Source organism: Ochotona curzoniae, unplaced genomic scaffold (assembly GCF_017591425.1).
Source record: "Ochotona curzoniae isolate NIBS_2020 unplaced genomic scaffold, NIBS_Ocur_1.0 scaffold_461, whole genome shotgun sequence".
Lineage (NCBI taxonomy): Eukaryota > Metazoa > Chordata > Mammalia > Lagomorpha > Ochotonidae > Ochotona > Ochotona curzoniae.
The window spans coordinates 7,576,074-7,592,533 of NW_024467120.1; the positions used below are offsets into that span (position 1 = coordinate 7,576,074).

General features: G+C 41.0%; 1 protein-coding gene across 1 annotated transcript in view; it reads left to right on the top strand.

Annotated features, from left to right (window-relative positions):
• The window catches only part of CDKAL1 (CDK5 regulatory subunit associated protein 1 like 1), a 640,980-nt gene that overhangs the window by 500,025 nt on the left and 124,495 nt on the right, over positions 1-16,460 (top strand). Inside the window, exon 12 of the mRNA XM_040967680.1 lies at positions 7,614-7,676. Within this exon, the coding sequence (XP_040823614.1) occupies positions 7,614-7,676 (63 nt within the window). The remainder of the gene's footprint in view (positions 1-7,613; positions 7,677-16,460) is intronic.

Below are 16,460 nucleotides of genomic sequence, written 5' to 3' on the forward strand. Positions count from 1 at the left end.
AGGAGGGTAGTAAATCTTTTCAGCTCTCTGGGCCGGAGGGTCTGTGTTGCAGCCGATCAGCTCTGCTGCGATAGCCCAGCAGCAGCGAGAGACGGCTGTGTGGCTGTGCTCCAGTCACTCCTGATGTATGGGACTTGAACTTCATGGGATTTGCACATATCATAAATATTCCGCTTCTTTCCCAGCCATGTAAAACAAATGCAGACTGTACAAATGTAGTCAGCTGGCTGCATTTGGGCCACAGACAATATTTAGGTGATCTTCGAGAGAGGGGGAGAAGATTGAGGCCAGGGAGGCAGATGTGACTGTCATCATCCCAACAAGAGGCCAGGGCAATGCTCTGTTGAGGTCAGCCTGAAGGACAAGGTGAGGGTTTGTGATGCTGAATTCATGTTCAGAGCATACCCTGCTCTGTGCGGGACATGTGAGCACCCGTACAGGACCATACCAGGGGTACCAGAGCAAACTGTTACATGCTGTTTGGCGCTCAGAGCCCTTTGACCTTAAGCTACACAGAGATTTACCTTAGCAGAGAGGCTGTTTCTGTCCCACTTGTGATGGCTGCTCATTTTGGCCCTATGCGATAACTACAAATTAACCCAAGTCTCCTGCCTTCCTTGTGTGCTGCCCATACCTTAGTAGCCAAAAAATAACCTTTATTTGAAAGCAAACATTCTCTTTGGAAAACAGAATCACCGTTCTGGGAGATGATACGACTACTTATGTTTTATCAAATCCCATATTCCTGAATGAATGCAAAATTCTCTGCGTTTCCTACCAGCATTTGTTGCCTAGTTAAGGACCTACCAGCTAAACGGTGTCTGCCCCTCTACCACCCCTCTCATTGCCTCCAGCAAAAATGAAAATAGTGCTCATGCGTTCTTTCCTCTAATGTTATTTTAAAATGTATAAGGTTGAAAAAGTGTTTCACACTGATTTCTCCTATGCTTTGAAATGAGCTGTGTGCTTCCACACATACCTGGTTGTTATATTTTGATGCCAATCAGATAGATAAACAACTTATCTTTTCTTTCTTTTCTTTTTTTCTTTCTTTCTTTCTTTCTTTCTTTCTTTCTTTCTTTCTTTCTTTCTTTCTTTCTCTCTTTTTCCTACTTTCCTTTTCTTTTCTCTCTCTCCTTTTTTTCTCTCTCCCTTCTTCTTTCTCTATTTAAAAGGAAGAGAGAGACAGACAGACACAGGTACACAGAGCTATCTTACCCCTGGCTCATTTTCCAAATTCCTGCAACAGCCAAGACTAGTCTGGACCAAAGCCAGGAGCTAGGAACTCCATCAGGGTCTCCCGTGTAGATGGTAGGGAATCCCAAAGTGGGCATAGCAGAAAGCTAAAATTGAGAGAACTCCTACCCAAATACAAGCACTCCAGTATGGACACAGGAGTCCCCAATAGCTTCTTACCCACAGCATCCAACTCCTCCCTTAGCTGTTCTCGGACTCTGTTACAAGTGTACTGTTCTAAGTCCTGTAAGACATGCCTGCCCTGTGTGCTGTGCAGCAGACAAAGGAGAAACTAAAGAAGCTAAGTGCGACTATATGAAGGGATGGAAGTCCAAGGATACAATTAGTGACCTTTATTGTCATCTCAGTTGTTTTGCAGATCTTAGCACAGTAAGGGATAAAAATATATTGGCAAGAACAGCTGTGTTTTCCTTTCCTTTTGCAAGGACATTAATGAAAACATTCTTTCTCATAGAAGAATGGGGAAGTATTAGACATATGTGCCTCACAAAGGAAATTTAGATTAGATCTTTAGATTACCTATTTCCCTGTGTATTTGGGGATACTTCTTGACTGCCAAGCATATTTCACATCAAGAGTTTTTCACCAGATTTCGAGGTTCATGTCCAAATTCCCAAGATCTTTTCCCCATCTCACTGATTTTTTGCAGAGTGTTTCCTACCGCCTTTGGGATATTATCAAAATATGGATAGCTTAAACATGAGATTGTGACAGAATACAAATGTTGTCAAAGGTTTTTAATTAAGCCTATGATATTTTGGACATTAGTAACAACAAATGCAGTTGGGTTATTAAATGGGCTTCACACTTATTTTTTGGAAGCACTCACCAGATACATAGCAGCAGCCTGTCCTGCGGCCAAAGTCTCAATGTGCCCATAAGCATTCCTGCCTGAGTAGTCCATTTCTAAGTAAAAGAGGAGGTCAGGAAATATGGCCAAGTTCCAGGCATAATAGCAAGATTGGAAATGAAAAACCTGACACAATTCAGAACACCAAGTGTCCGTTACTAAAAGCGGCACCAAGGTCAACAGTGGTGAAACTCCAGGGGTCATCTCTGTCAGGGTATTCCACCTTTGGCCACACATGGGAAATACCCAAGAGCTTTTAAATAATACATGAGCCCAGGTCCTAGAAGGCCAATGAAATCAGAGTCACTGGGGACTAAGACTGGAGCATGGGTATATTTTAAAATTCCCCAGTAATTCTGAAGTCCACCAGGATTTAGAATCACAGGCCTACTGCACTTGTCTCAGGGTCAGAAAGCTGTGGCTTGTCAGGATTTTTGCCTCCATCTTCTGTCATCTTCCCACCTCCCTCACTGTATATACGTCCTCTGTGAGCCCATTTCCTGCCCCATTGTAAGTTAGATCATTGTTTAGGTCCTAACCCCAGAACTGTGGGTCATATCCCTCTTCTGAGGACTATTTACTGCTCTGGTACATACTTATCATATCTCTAAGTGTCCAACAGCCAGAACGTTGAAACCTGGCTTCCCCCAGCCCTCCCCGCCCCGCTCCCCACCAAGTCCCCAAACCTGCTGCTCAATCCAGATGACCTGTATCATCAAAGAGGCCTTCTGTTCCTACAGCGAGCTGCTTCAGAAAGGTCACTGCTCTGCCCTTCCTTCATGGACTCTAGAGTCATCAGTCATGACCTGCTGTCCGTCCTGCCTCTTGGCTCTTAAGAATTCTCTGTTGCCCTCTCCCACTGCCTCTGTCTTCATTAGGGATGTTACTTTTTTTTTTCCTGATTGACTGTATCAGCCACTCATACCATCTTGTGCCTCTAGCTTTGTTCCCACATTAATTCTGTCTTTAACATTGGGATGCTATATGTGAAAGAGAAACTTGGTCAAATTCCTTGTAATCATGTGCTCTCAGAGTTAGGTTTTCCTTTCAACAAGGTCCCTTCCTTTTCCCTCTGTCTTCACACAGCCATGCCCTACCTGTTTCCTTGCAATCCTTACATGGCTGCCATTTATCTGTAGACTTTGGTGCTTTAGTTCCTGCTTTTTGTTTTTTTTAATCAAAGATTTAACTCTCCAATAAGCTTTATTTTTCCTGCTTCAACCAATTGCTGTCACGTTGCACACCAGATTTCATAGGCTTACCATGGCCCACTCCCTGACCTTGAACCTGCCCTGCACTACAAAATAGGCAATCCCAAGATAAACGGTAGACCTGCCCTTAACGGCAAGCCACATTCTTGGTGGTTAATGCCTTCACTTACCTCCTAAGGCTTTCTAGCTACTTTACTTTTTGTCCCTGACTTGAGGGTCCCTTACAACTTCTTGCCAAGCGCAGGTACTCAATTGTGATTCTCCCAGTTTCTGACCAGTTCTCCAAGGACCCCTGGACACTCAGTCACTTGCTTTTGTCTTGTACCCTCTGGCTGCTGTCAACTCTTTCTTTGCCTTAGATTATGGTTCTCTGCCTTCTGCACACAGTGTTTGTCCCTGGCGTGTAGTTAACTGCCAAGTCCTTGATCCCTAACTTTTATGACCTGGAGTTGGACTCCAGCCTCTTTGGGAATGTTTTGAGAGACTAGCCTTCTGTCTCCGCCAATCACTGTCCACTTGCCGCAAGTGGCCCTGTGTGACACAGCATTGAGTTATTCAGAGCCTGACTGTCCAGTCTGTGGGCTGTCCTAGCCTCTTATCTTTCCTGTTACCTTTTCCAACCAGGCTGTCAACCAGGAAGGAAGCAGAGAAAAAAGCAAGTGTGTTGAAACTCAAACTTGCCCATTTGGCTTCTTACCATAAAAGATGATGAAAACTTACTGAGCACTTTCCATTTTAGTACAGTATATTTTAAACTTATCAAACTCTTACAAAATTTTTTGGCTTTTGCACCTTTTGAGAATCCACATGTGGAAATTAATTCCATTGTCTTATTTCAGCTTTGCCTAATGGTAGTGTGATTGGGGGGAGCGGAGCTTTAGTCTTCAAACTAGCAAAGAGAATGGAATTAGTTTGAGGAACCAAAAGTAGTTTAATTGGTAGATATTGTTAAAGTGTAGTTGATTGTATAACCTCATATTCAGAATGCCAGTTCTCTTGACACAGGGAACCTCTTTCAGGACGGAGCTGTGCTACTACCTACCTTTGATAAAATTGAAATGATTTGTTATCTGGTAATTAGTAATGTTAAAAAGGCTCCCTCAAGGCTGTTGTATTTGTTGGGCTTTGAAAAAGAAATTGAAAAATCATGCGTATAAGGAAAGGGAGTCTTCATTGTTTTCTGCTAAGGCGATCCATCTGCAAAAGCAATTTATAAAGTGTCCGTGGAGTGGAAATTGCACGTGTTTAGCTTTCTTAGGAGTCTACAAGTTTTTACAGAACTTTCACACTGTCCCCTGTTTCAAGTGCCACTGCAGGCCACATGCACTGCAAGACTCAGCGTGTAGTTTTCAATGCACTCTCCTTGCCATGACCAATACATTGGGGATTACTAATGAAGGTGACTTTGCAAGTACCTCACACAATTCTGGAAGAGGTATTTGCCGTACTCATTGTACTTTGGCCACCCTCGCAGCAAGTTCATCACACAACTTGTTTAACATGTTTACTTTTTAAACACTTGAAGAATCAACAGGTGATTGCATGACTGAGATGTTTGTTTTAACAGGCTAAACAGTGGGAGGTTATTTAGACATACACTCTGATGCAATAGGAAAATACCTAATTATTCCATTTTTGGCTCTGATTTGAGTTTCAGTTAAAAGTGCTAATAGCAAGGCTCAACAAGCTTTGCTGAGCAGTACTCAACCTTACCTACTCCTGGCTGGCTAGCTCGCCAGTAACAATGGCCATGTTTCAGTTACTTGTCTGTGGAACCTTGTACTTGGCTGTAGCACTACAATGTCAATGACAGTCCTTTTTATCAGGGCCCCCATGATCAGCAGTCACAGGTAGATGCAGAAAGCTACAAAAGATTCATTTCAACATGTTCTAGAAACTAACCTGTAGTATTTTCTGCCTTTTCCTAGAATGCAGCGCAGCAACACAGCCAGTTGTCACTAAGCCTGGTGACTTCATCCTGATGTGTCAGGATGTGGGTTATGATTGATTCTTCCTCACATAAGTAAGAGGAAGAGACTTTATCCAGATGGATAGTTAACTATCCCATTGATTTGGGATTAAGGGATAGAGTCTAGAATGCAAGGGGTTAATTTATAAAGAACCTAAAAATAGTTTAGAATAGGATATATACAATCTCTCACTAACTGCTTTGCTGTAGTACTATGATAGCAGTTGTAGAAAATAATAATTGAGTGGATATAGCTGTATATCAGCAATAAAATTGGACTTATAGAAACAGGCAGTGGCCTGAACTGGTCCATGGGCCATATTTTGTCTACCCTTGTTTTGGATAGCAGAAGATATGCCATTGAGCCGTATAACTGACTTCCGGGGAAGGGGAAAAAAAGTGAGCAATACTCATGGCCAAGACTTAATTGTAATTTTACATAATAAATTTGTTGTCATAAAAAGTGACTTGTTTTTGAAGATAATCCCAATACTTTTTTTTTAATTTGCTTAACCCCACTTCCCTCCCAAAATTCTTTGAAGTTGCTTATGATAAAAGGCATATGTAAGTTTTAGAGATCAAAATAGGAGATAAAATCTAAATCCACATGAAACGGTCTCACGCAATGACTTCTATGCTTCTTATTCTTTCTTATACACCTGCCAACTCAAGCTGGTAGCTCAGCCATTTGGGAGACCCATCAGACTGTGGGATCCCTCCTAAATGGAGTATTGCTATAATGCCTATTTTATCTTCTGTAGCATAATTTCCTGTCCCATTTTTTTCCCTAATGTTTTCTATCAAGTCTCCTTCCAAAGGAAGTGTTAGTTTCCATCATTTTCCTTTTGATTGAAGTATAAGCCAAGAACTGTTAGACCAAATAAGTGGGTGTATGGAAAGGAAAGAAAATTATAAGCTAATGGAAACTTTGATGGGCAAGTGACCTGTTCAAAGCAGATTCCAAGGCTCTCCGAGCTGACATTTCATTAGCCCAGGGAACTGTTTCCAATCATCTTAGAGACATGATTCTGCTCTCTGGGTAAAAGGAGTGCTAAATTACTCTAGGGTAGGTTGTCAGAAACACTACTCAGGTGGCCGGAGGAGGTGGGAACTTCAGCTGAGCTGCAGGGAAAATGAAGTGCATTGGCATCAGAAAGAAGCAACAGGCCAAGTGCTTTGAAGGCTGACTGCTGACGCTGTAACTCTACTGATGGTTCTGAAAGAAGGAAATGGTTTAATGGGAACAGTTTGTGTGTGTATGGATGACTTTAAGACAAGCCCCTGATTAACACCAGATCTCACTGCTCAGCCAAGTGGATGCAGGGATCTGATTAGATCTCTGGCATTGGGGAATTGTGATAGACAAGTGAGGATGCCAAAGTAAGAAGGGACACATGGATACCAAGCCAAGAAGCAGCTAAGTTGCTTAGCAGTTGGAATAATCACCCTGAGATAGAACCAGAGGCAAGGCAAGGGCAGTGTTAAAGGCCAGCAGGTATTTTGCATGTCAATTATACGGTGTCATTGTGGCTAACTATCATGGACAAGAAATAAATACAAGGAGTAAATTCTGTCATTAGGAAGTGCAGAAATATTCAATATTCTAAATCTGACCTAAGTTTTGAAATGTAACAAAACATGGAAATCGAGCAAGGATAAACTGTGACCTGGAAAAACGAAAATTACAGAACATTGTATTGGAATGGGCTCCTTTTTTCAAAGTAATAATCGCTCTGCGTGTATGTACCTTATTACCTCAAAATGTTCATGGAAAACAGAATTATAAGTGTATTTCATTGTAAAGTATTGTGAAATCCATGTAGAAAGCTCATGAAAAATATGTATTATGAGACAACTATTCACAGATTTTTTTAAAAAAAAAATGCACTAAGAAACATCTTTCAGTTCCACGTTTCATGAACATATTGAAGCAGCCTCATGTGTATGAAGATTTGAAGCCCAAATTCAAGAGACAGTGGCTGATATTACAAGGGAGTTGAAAGTGCCCTCGATCTGTATTGTTTTATTTCTCTTCATTGTTTTTTCTTCATTTTAATCTTTGAGTTATGAATCTTTTTGTTGGTAGTGTTTTCATTATGAAACCTTCTAGGAAGAGGTTGCCTGCTTGCTCTGTGACAGTGACCCACAATGACTTTGGTTCTTAATTGCATCTTTGTGTCCCACTACACTTTATATATAGGAAAACAGCGGAACAGTAAAAATAAATATTGTCTATTTATAAACAGATAAAAATAGATACGCTCATATATATGCAAATACACGTATATTGCCAGTTGCCAACTCTCAATTTTTTTTCCTTTGACAGAAAAAGCAAAGAACAAAAGATCTTTCTCGAGTGTTTCATTCTTACAATCCATATGATCATAAGGTAAGAGTTGCATTGCATTACTGTATCAGATACTGGAGTTTTAATGATGATTAGCATTGTCATTATAAAATCTAGGACTTGGTGTTTTATCAGGAAACCAGCTACACTTCTCTTTTGGAGTGATAAAGCCCGATTTTAACCAATAGAACGTGATTTTGAAGTACTGTAGCCAGTTATATTTCCATTTTGATTCTTCAAACTTTTTAACGAACACAAAAAAATTATACTTCTGAGCTGAAATTGTTATGCTGCCTTCACATTAAAATCTAGCTACATATTGTCACTGAAATTGCAAAGACCATGGAAAGACAGATATTTGGATGTTCTTTGCTGGGTTCATTTTTGTTTTCTCTTTCCAAGTTCTGCCATGGATGAACTTGGCTTTCAAATTAGTGTAGTTGAAAAATTGGCTGGTGGATCTTGGTTCTCTGTTCTTTCTAATAGAAGATTCTTTTCTGAATAGAATATTAACAAAAAGCAGGACATGACATTATACCTGAAATGCTCACTGCTGAGAGTTTGCCCAGGAAACCAAATGATATGATCATTGTCCTGGCTCTCCATCCCACACAACTTCATAGACTCATAGTTGCTTTTGCGTTTACAGACACACTCTCCATCCCCAAATTTGAAGAATTCCCACATGCCTTTTCTCTTAGAAGGATCTCACTGTACATTTTAAAATATAAAAGAGTGATTCCTTTAAAACCTGTAGCCGTTTTGAAGAAAATGCTTCTTACTGTATTTTCATGGGGAATTGCATCACAAGATTCCTGAGGCTTGTGTGAAACTTCTATTCCATGTAGGGTTCCAATCAGTCTGTTAATTTGAGGTGATTTCAGAAGCAAACAAAAAATTTGCACAGTTGAAATGCTAATATAAACTTGAATCTTTATAAATTTACAAGGAGACATGTGGTAGGGATTTTTTAACTAGCCAAAATAAGTAGTGTGAAAACTACTTTCCTCAGTTGAAAATACAGAGCTGTCTGGATTCAGGAGGGAAAATTCATGCCAGTTGTTCATAGTCATTCAGTGATTCGGAGTAGCTGCTGGTGTTTCTAAAGTGACCCATGAACTTCAGCAGCAAAAACTTGTGAAAGATGTGCTTCTGTTCTGTGTGATGGCGGGGATGTACAAGACTACGAATTCTGTTGTTTTGAAGTATGATTTTCTAGCCACATCCATTGCTCTGCAGAACACACAATTGGAAAAACTGAGAGAACCAGTCGTGTGTGACAGTGCATACAGGGCTGCAGGCTGACAAGCAATACAACAGCAAAAGAAATGCAGTTGGCCACGTTTGTATTGAGAATGGTGCATTTTTTTTCTCAGATGAAACCATGTAATGAACTTAAGTGGCTAAAGTTCAACTAGAAAGAAAGAGGCAAAAGGGAGAAAAATCAAAGATTCTGCCTAACTTACCTAAATTTTACCCACTTCTAACATTTTTCAATTCATAGTTAAGGGAAATTCCATTATTCTTTTATTACAAGTCTTAATGGAACCAAGCCATTTGCAGCTTCTCCCGGCTTCCTCTTCATATCCTTTGTGGCGTTGTATCAAAGTCACCTCAGATTATTTTGGCTTCCCTTATGAAGACTTCATTCCTCTACAGGTTAGTCATCAGGCAGTGAGGAGTATAAATGCTAGATGGGGCTCCTTTTGATCTTTGTTTTAAGATGGGTAATAAATTACTGGAAGTCTCTGGTCGGCTCTGTGAGTGGTTTCTGAGGCTCCTAGGTTTGGCCTGGTGAATTCTCTGAGTACGTGATGAAGGAAGGAGGGGGAAAGTTTTGCTCCAGGCAGCCCCTGACCTCTTCCTAGCCTCTTCCTATTTTCCCAGCTCCATCCAGGCAAGTCTAACCGTACTGCTTTTGACTTTGCTTCTTGTTGACTGGAATGTCCACCAAGACTAGAAACCATAGGAATGAAGGAACATGCTCTATTTTCTCAGCCGTGGAATGATGTGTGTGTGTTTCTTCCCTATAACTGAAATAATAGAGCCTTGTGTTTCAGCTTATATTGTCATTTTATCAGTTGTGTTCCAACAGATTCATTTTCTAGGCAAATAGGCTTCAGTGTAAAGTGTTTTACAAGACGTGGTTCAGGTTGTTTTAAACATCTCGTGCTTGCTGAGATTTTGAGAATAATCTTTACGAAAATACATACATGCATTGTAAATAAAGGCTTATATAAAATCAAATATCAGCTGTCTGGGATTTGCTTTAAAAAAAACTGAAAGCAAAGTGGACAAGGTCAAATAAGTAAAATAAGATTGAGCATGTGTTGGTGATTATGGAAATGGAGTGATAGGATTGTGAGGGCTCATTATTCTATTCTGTATATTTTTCCATGGGATTGAAATTTCCCATAAGAAAATAGATACAAAAAGTAAAATAAACTAAGGTCTGCTCCTAGGAGTGAAAGTTGTGGGTCTTCTTTTCTCTCTAGTTCAATTCCTTTTAGTGTTAATTTTTCCCTTGACGTCAATTTGTACCAGAGAAGGAATATTCAGCATTTCAGTGGATTCTTGATACTGAGTAAACTCAGAAATGCAACCCCTGTTCTAAAGTTGGCATAATTTCCTGGAGTTGTATCCCAAATTACAGATGGTCAGTTAAATGATAGCCTTGCCTAATAGAAACTGTTAAAACAGTTGAAATTACCAAGGGTAGTTAGTCCAGCCATTCTGTTCTCCATGAGTCAGGCTGTATTCTTGGCTGTTCTCTCTTCCCCAAGCAAGATTGCTCCTACCTGACCCCAGACACAGGAAAGTCACCAGGTTAAACAAACGGATTGTTCGAGAGAGGCCAGGTGCATTTCTTAGTCATACCCTGAAGCCATTGTTTAGGCAGTAAATGCTCAGTTGATTTTCTCTTTTCAGTGCCATTGCAAAAAGCAAATACACCTCTGCGCAAAATGTGCACCCAAAATACATCTCAAGAAACACTTTGAGTTCTTCCAAAAAAAAAAAATTTGGTTTGGGATAGTTTGTCCCCCGTTCCATATTCATGTCTGAAAAAATGTTTTGGAGATTTTTTAGGATTAAAAAGAAAGAAAATGAAAGGGGAACTCAAGGAAAGCTAGCTCCCGTTGCTGTGTCCTGATGAAAGGAAACATTAGGAAAGGTACTGCAAAGTAACGGGTCACCTGTTTCTGTTTGATGCTCTGCTTCCTTTCCTGTTGTTTTAGTAAACAGATAGTAAGCACAGCTGGCAGTTTCTGAAAACTTCCCTGACCAACTTCCAGGAAAGGTGACAGGGCTAAGAGGCCTCGCAGATTGCAGAAGCCAAGCTGGAGTTGAATGTTTCCTTTGGATAATTTCACGGGTCAGTCAAGACATGCTATAATTAGAAAACTTTCTTTAAAGTCATATAAATCAGCATGTGTTGTGTATCCTTGGCCTGAAAAAAATACTGTCTTGCACATGAAAGGTAGCTTTTTTTTTTTCCTTTGGTATATTTTATCAGGGTTTTGGGCGAAATCTAGGTTTACTAACTAAATACAGGTGCCTATAAGCTGCTAATAGAAAGTTCTTATAAAATATAGAAACTCTGGGAAGGAAAAACTCTTTTGCGGTTTAGAGCAGTTTGGGCAAAAGCTCAGAGTTGAGTCAGTTCCTAAACATGGTAAATCTGAATCAAGACTTACTCTGCTATTAAAAGTGAGTCTTCATGCTCCTGCTGTGTTTTATCAGACGGGCTTCTCATTTTCCTTTAGTGACTTGGTACTTTAATCTTTTGTGTACATATAAATATAAGTAAAGGGACATGTTGAGAAGAAATATACAGTCCTTGCATTGGTGAGGTGGGCTTTTTTAAATCTCTTGCTGACTATCATGATTTTTAGTATTTTTTCTGCATCTGTAGACATACACCAATGGAACTGTGAACAAATTTGTTGCAAAACCAGCCATGGATGAATGCCCTTGATAAGTTAACTCATAAATAGAAAGAAAAAGAACATCACTGCTGTCAGTCAACCAGAGGTTCTGGTGCTGTCATCTGGGCCTTCTTGGCATGATACAGGACCTGCATCAAACCTGGGCCCGAATGCACATTGCTGCTCGATTTTCGGCCCTCTCCTCGTTCCTTGTTCAGTCCCCTGTCCACAAGCAGCTCGCTCGTGCTCTCTCTCTCCTCCCCTTTCCTTCCCTCCCTCTCCTTTGGCAGGGTAGGGAGTGGGAGGCTATTCTAACAAACAGAATTCTCCCAAACCTCGGTCAACTCAAAAAACAGTTAACACAGAGGGTGGCTGTTGCTTCAGGAAGTCAGAGTTCAAATCAGCAGTGACAGTATGCTAAATGAAAGGGAGTCCGGGCTGCAAAAGCCACAAGTCATTAGCAGGGCAGCTGCCTGAAGCCACTTCTGTAGACCCAAACACTCAGGTGTGCCCTGTGCACTCAAGAGTACCATGAGAACATCATGGGTATGACTTTGTATCAAGAAGCAGATGTTTCACTTAAAAATAGTACAAGTGTGCATGTACTATTTTTAGAAACATTAGTATTTTAGGGAGTAAGTCTGATGTTGAAAATCCTCCTAGGAATAGCTGATTCTGAAAAAGGTGAAGTAAATGGAGTATTACTGTTGAGAGTGTTTTAACCAAAAAGAAATCACAAACGATTGACTATATGTTGGTGGTTTGGTAAGGTACAACAGAGATTTGGGAGAGTAAAAAATAAGGGAAGAAGTATCAATAATGCTAAAAATTATTTATTTATGCAATTAGATACTACAAAAATGCCAGTTTTTGAGAATTGCTTTGTTTTATCTGAAAGACTTCTAGTTAAGTGAAATAATTTTAAGTAATGTATTAATACAGAGGATCCTTATTCCAGTATTAAATATGCAAAATCATTTATATATGTTTCAATAATCAATATTCCCCAAGGCTGTTACTCCCCAAGAACTGTTACTAATAAAAAGAAAAAAGTCTGTGATTTATCTTTACTGGTATAGAGCGAAATATCATGCTTAAAATATTTTCTGCAGCTTTGGGCAAAAGCATACAGTAACAGTCTATGTTTAAAAGTGTAGTATTAGGGCAGACGTTGTGATGCTGCATGTTAGACCCTGCCTAGGAAATGTACATCCCATACCGAAGTACCGGTTCTAGTCCCTGCTACTCTGCTTCCCATCTGGCTTCCTGCTAGTGCATCCTGAGAGGTAGCCAGAGATAGCTCAGGTGCTTGGTCCCCTGCCACCTGTATGAGAAACCCGTACAGAGTTCTAGGTCCCTGACTTTGACCTAACTCAGCCCTGGCTGTGGTGGGTGTTTTGGGAGTGAATGAGCAGATGTAAAATCAATTTTCATCTACTGTCTGTCTGTCCATCCTGTCCCTTGCTCTACCTTTCCAACTAATGAAAATAAGTAAGCTTCCTTCAAAGTGTAAGGTGCCATTCATTCTTCCCTTCAAATAGCAGGCTCTGTGGCATCAGCTTTCATAAATATCTCTCACATGCCTCTTAAGCAGAAGGGGCAACTTCATTTCAGAAGTCACTTATTTGTACATGTTTCTGTGTTAGATCAGGGTTGTCTGGTGATGTCAGATCGCACAGTCCCTTCGTGTTGGAGGCACAAGGGCCCTTTGACTCCTTCCTGAACAGCCGCGGTGTTGTCAAGCCTTCATTATCTCCTGTTCTTTGAATAACATAATGTAGCAACAGAGTGCTCTGAGTTGTTCTCCTGGAGACAGAGATGTGGATTTGGATTACTGCCTGCTGGCCCTGTTGAGCTTTGAGCTATCTGCTGTCTGGAAATAGCAAATTCAGTTTTTAATGTATCCGGCACTCGATGATAGCCAGATTTGCATGGCACGTGCAGATGAAGAGACAAGTTATTGATCTGGCGTGTTTATGCCACGCTTCAGACAGTTCCCTGCAGCAGATTGCACAAAGCCATCCGTGCACTGAACTCCAGTTCTTGTCTTTGGCAGAGATTTAAAAGAAAAAAATGTTTCAAAAGTAATTTTAGGGATGTTACTAAATATCGAGAACAACTGAACTCGTATGTAATTGGTTGAGTTTCTTTATGGTTTTATTATGTTCTAGTAAAACCGTGCTCAGGGCGTGGCGTTGTGATGGAAGGAAGTGAGTGTCTGGGTAAATACTGAGAACGCTGCCTCGACTCCATTGTGGAGCCAACTGCAGGAAAGGGCACACAGGACAATTTGGTGTGAGCCCTGCGCTTTCTTTCATTAAGATAGCTTCCCTCTGGGGCCCAGCGCAGTGGCCTAGCGGCTAAAGTCCTCACCTTGAACACACCAGGATCTCATATGGGTGCGGGTTCTAATCCCGGCAGCTCTACTTCCCATCCAGCTCCCTGCTTGTGGCCTGGGAAAGCAGTCCAGGACGTCCCAAAGCCTTGGGATCCTGCACCTGCATGGGAGACCTGGAAGAAGTTCTTGGCTCCTGGCATTGGATTGGCACAGCTCTGGCTGTTGCGGTCAGTTGGGAAGTGAATCAACTGACGGAAGATCTTCCTCTCTGTCTCTCCTCCTCTCTGTATATCTGACTTTCAAATAAAAATAAATAAATCTTTAAAAAAAAAAAAGATAGCTTCCCTCTCCCAGTGATCGTGTTGTTGTCACCTGATTTGCAGGCACAGCTGTCTCCTGCCTCTGCCAGGGCGCCTTGCCCACTCTCCCTCCCTCATCTGTACCCAAGTGGTCCAGAGCATCATACTCACTTTCTAACTCAAGAACTTGTGATGCAAACTGTTGAATAACACATCATCATGTCCCCTTGGGCCTGCCTTTGGCATTGTTCTCAAATGTCCCCCCCCACCACCTTTTTTTTTTTTCCTTTTTATGTTCTATTGTTTCCAGTGTTAAATCTTATTTTGCACATACTGGCTTAAGTAACTTTTTCCTAGAACCCTAAAGATGGGTAGTTCTAGGGCAAGTGTGAAGATTTTGAAATGGTGTAACCAAATATATTGTTACAGATGCGGAATGCCACAGTGCTGTAGATGCCACAATTGTGCCCTGACAACTGCTTTAGAAAGGAAATTGGAATTAATCTTTATTATGATGATGATTATATAACAGTCATTTCAAGGCACGTCACATAGTTAGCACTGTTCTGAAAAATTTTCATAAAAGGGTGGCTTCAGAATATACATGGAAGACACATATTATGGGAGAAAAAACTATGTATGTTTGTAACAAAATAAATTTCCCTTTAATTCTACCTTTCCATAATTTAAAAAAAAATCTTGATTTGCTTTGAAGGCAAGAGTTACAGAAGCCCAAAGAAAAAGAAGTCTTCAGGGCCCGGCATGGTGGCCTAGTGGCTAAAGTCCTGTCCTTGAACACACTAGGATCCCATACGGTTGCCGGTTCTGGTCCTGCAATCCCGCTTCCCATCCAGCTCAGTGCTTTGGCCTGGGAAGGTAGTCCAGGATGTCCTGCGGCCTTGGGACCTTGCACCCGCATGCGAGACCTGGAAGAGCTCCTGGATTCGGATCGGTGCAGTACCACCCATTGTGGTCACTTGGGGAGTGAATCATCGGATGGAAGATCTTCTTCTCTGTCTCTCTTCCTCTCTGTATATCTGGCTTTGCAATAAAAAATAAAATAAATCTTTAAAAAAGAAAAAAAAAAGATGCTGGTTCACTCTCCAAATGACCTCAGTAGCAGGGACTGAGCCAGGTTGAAGCTAGAAGGCAAGAGCTTCTTCTGAGTCTCACATATGGTGGTAGGAGCCCAAACAATTGGGGTGGTCTTCTGCTGCTTTCCCAGGCACATTAATAGGGAACTGGACTAGAAGTAGAACATCTGGGGCTTGAATTGGCATTCATATGGGATGCTGGCATTGCCAGCTGTGGGTTAATGCACTGTGCCATAATGCGAGCTCTTCAAGACAGCTTTGATCTGCACAATATTCTCTAGAATTCTGTTTACAAAGTATAGTGAGGTGGAATTATTTCAGAGGGTCATTATTCATTCTCCCCAGAATGTGCAAAATTAAAAATACAAGATTAGAGAAGGTATTTAATTTCCCCTTTGAAGATTTCTAATTTTAATTTGAACGAGTTGTAGAGAAGCACAGAGTGTGGGAAGAGGAGCGATCTGCTGGTTCACTGCACAGATGACAGTAACCGCTACCATGGGACCCACTGCCAAGAATTTCAGAAGCTAAAAACCTGGAATTCCAACCAAATCTCCAACATAGGTACAGGGGCCCAAGCACTTGGGCTATCCCTCACTGCTCTCCCAGGCATTATTGCAGGGAATTGGCTAGGAAGTGGAACAGTTGGGACTAGAACCATCACTCATATCAGACATCAATGTCACAGGTAGCTGCTCAAACTGTGCTACAGTGCCAATCTTCATGTCACTTTATACTTGTAGAGATTAGCACAATATTGGTCATGAAATTGGGAAATTGTGCAATGTTAGAATTTGGGAGAAAGTTAATCTTGTGTATACTGTTAATCCTGTGCTCAGGATGCAAATACTGGTAAGTTCCTCTATCTTAGAGTCCCCTATGTAATAACATTTTTGATTTCTTCTGTCTCTTACCCAAGCTCTCCCAGGAGTATCAGCGACAGGGATCAAATGCAGCTCATGGTCAAATCCTTAGCCAACATTCCATACAAAAAGTGTTGATAAAAAGTTGGTCAAAAGATTTATGTAGTTACAGCAGTTGCTGTATTTTCAAACTATGTACTAAGCCTATGAGTGTGTTTCTACTGTCAATTGGTTACGTATTGCTTCTGTGGAATTCACTAGCCTAAGGAAGCAGTGAACAGAGCAGCAAGGAGAAACTGCATCATA